Source organism: Carassius gibelio, chromosome B24 (genome assembly GCF_023724105.1).
Source record: "Carassius gibelio isolate Cgi1373 ecotype wild population from Czech Republic chromosome B24, carGib1.2-hapl.c, whole genome shotgun sequence".
In the NCBI taxonomy this organism is placed as follows: Eukaryota; Metazoa; Chordata; class Actinopteri; order Cypriniformes; family Cyprinidae; genus Carassius; species Carassius gibelio.
In genome coordinates, this window is record NC_068419.1 from 56,848 (window position 1) to 57,932 (window position 1,085).

General features: G+C 59.8%; 1 protein-coding gene across 1 annotated transcript in view; it reads right to left on the reverse strand.

Moving 5' to 3' along the window:
• LOC128013317 (biotin--protein ligase-like) overlaps window positions 1–1,014 on the reverse strand; it is a 22,522-nt gene extending 21,508 nt beyond the window's left edge. The window contains exons 1-2 of the mRNA XM_052596224.1: window positions 837–1,014; window positions 1–754 (exon numbers count right to left, since the gene is read on the reverse strand). The exon at window positions 1–754 is cut by the window's left edge and continues 49 nt beyond it. Of these exons, the coding sequence (XP_052452184.1) occupies window positions 1–754; window positions 837–888 (806 nt within the window). The 5' untranslated portion in view covers window positions 889–1,014. The remainder of the gene's footprint in view (window positions 755–836) is intronic.
• Between the last annotated feature and the right edge of the window lie 71 nt (window positions 1,015–1,085).

Below are 1,085 nucleotides of genomic sequence, written 5' to 3' on the forward strand. Positions count from 1 at the left end.
ATGGCCATCTCCCTCTCGTCCCGGCCACTGATCTCGCCCCAGAGCTCCACGTCTCCTACTCCGGCTCCGTCCCGTACAAACACGCTCCCGCTGGACAACACACTCATCTGTAGCTCCGTGCTGTCGGACTTGGTGAAGGTCAGGCTGCAGAGGTGGTCCTTCTGTGTGTCTCCGGGCCGCAGCGTGAGTCCGGCGGGACACAGCGAGGACGACAGGCCCAGGAGCTTCCCGCCCTGGCTCAGATAGGACAGGAAGCGCAGCTGCAGCTGTGGGGTGAGCGTCTGGTCAGTGGCCAGCACCAGCAGCAGGGTGTTGTCCAGCCAGGGCTCGCTCAGGGCCTGCTGTGGACGCAGGTGGTAGATGGCGTAGCAGTCCGTGTCCACACACTCCACCAGGAGCGAGCGGATCTTCAGGAACTGCTCCTCGCAGCCGCCCGTGAACACTAGCACGTTGGGCGGCTTCCCGCTGCTGTTCCTCCTCCTGCTCTCCTCCTCTTCCTCCTCCTCCTCATCCGCAGCGGTGCAGTCATCCGGCAGATCCGGGATGTTCTCCACGGAGGCGTACTTCACAGACAGGATGGTGCTGTTCTCCAGCTCCTGACACTCGTGGCAGCTGGAGAGGTGCAGGTGGTGTCCGTCCATGTGCTGGTGTCGGGACGGGAGCTCCGGCTCCTCCTGATGATGCTCCTGATCCTGATCCTGATCCTGCTGCTGCTCGAACAGCTCTTGGAGCGCCGTCTCTCGGAGTAACACGGCTAGGAGAGAAACACACACTGTGTTAGTGACTCCAGGAGAACACACCTGCCCGATGACATCATTCACTGCGGTCAAACTAACAAACGATCTTTTCAGGTCGGAGCCCGTTGCCCATGTGCAGACGATCTTCCATAAAAGCCACACCGAGGCGGCTGAAGTTCTCCAGGCTGGCTTCAGCGATGGCCCGGTACGGCTGTCCTGGACTGTAGGCTAACGGCAGACAGTAATCTGACCAGTTCAGCACCTGGACGACACACACACACACACACTCTTCAGTGAGGACATCTATCAACAGAAAATGCTCTAAACACATCTGACAGCACCACAATC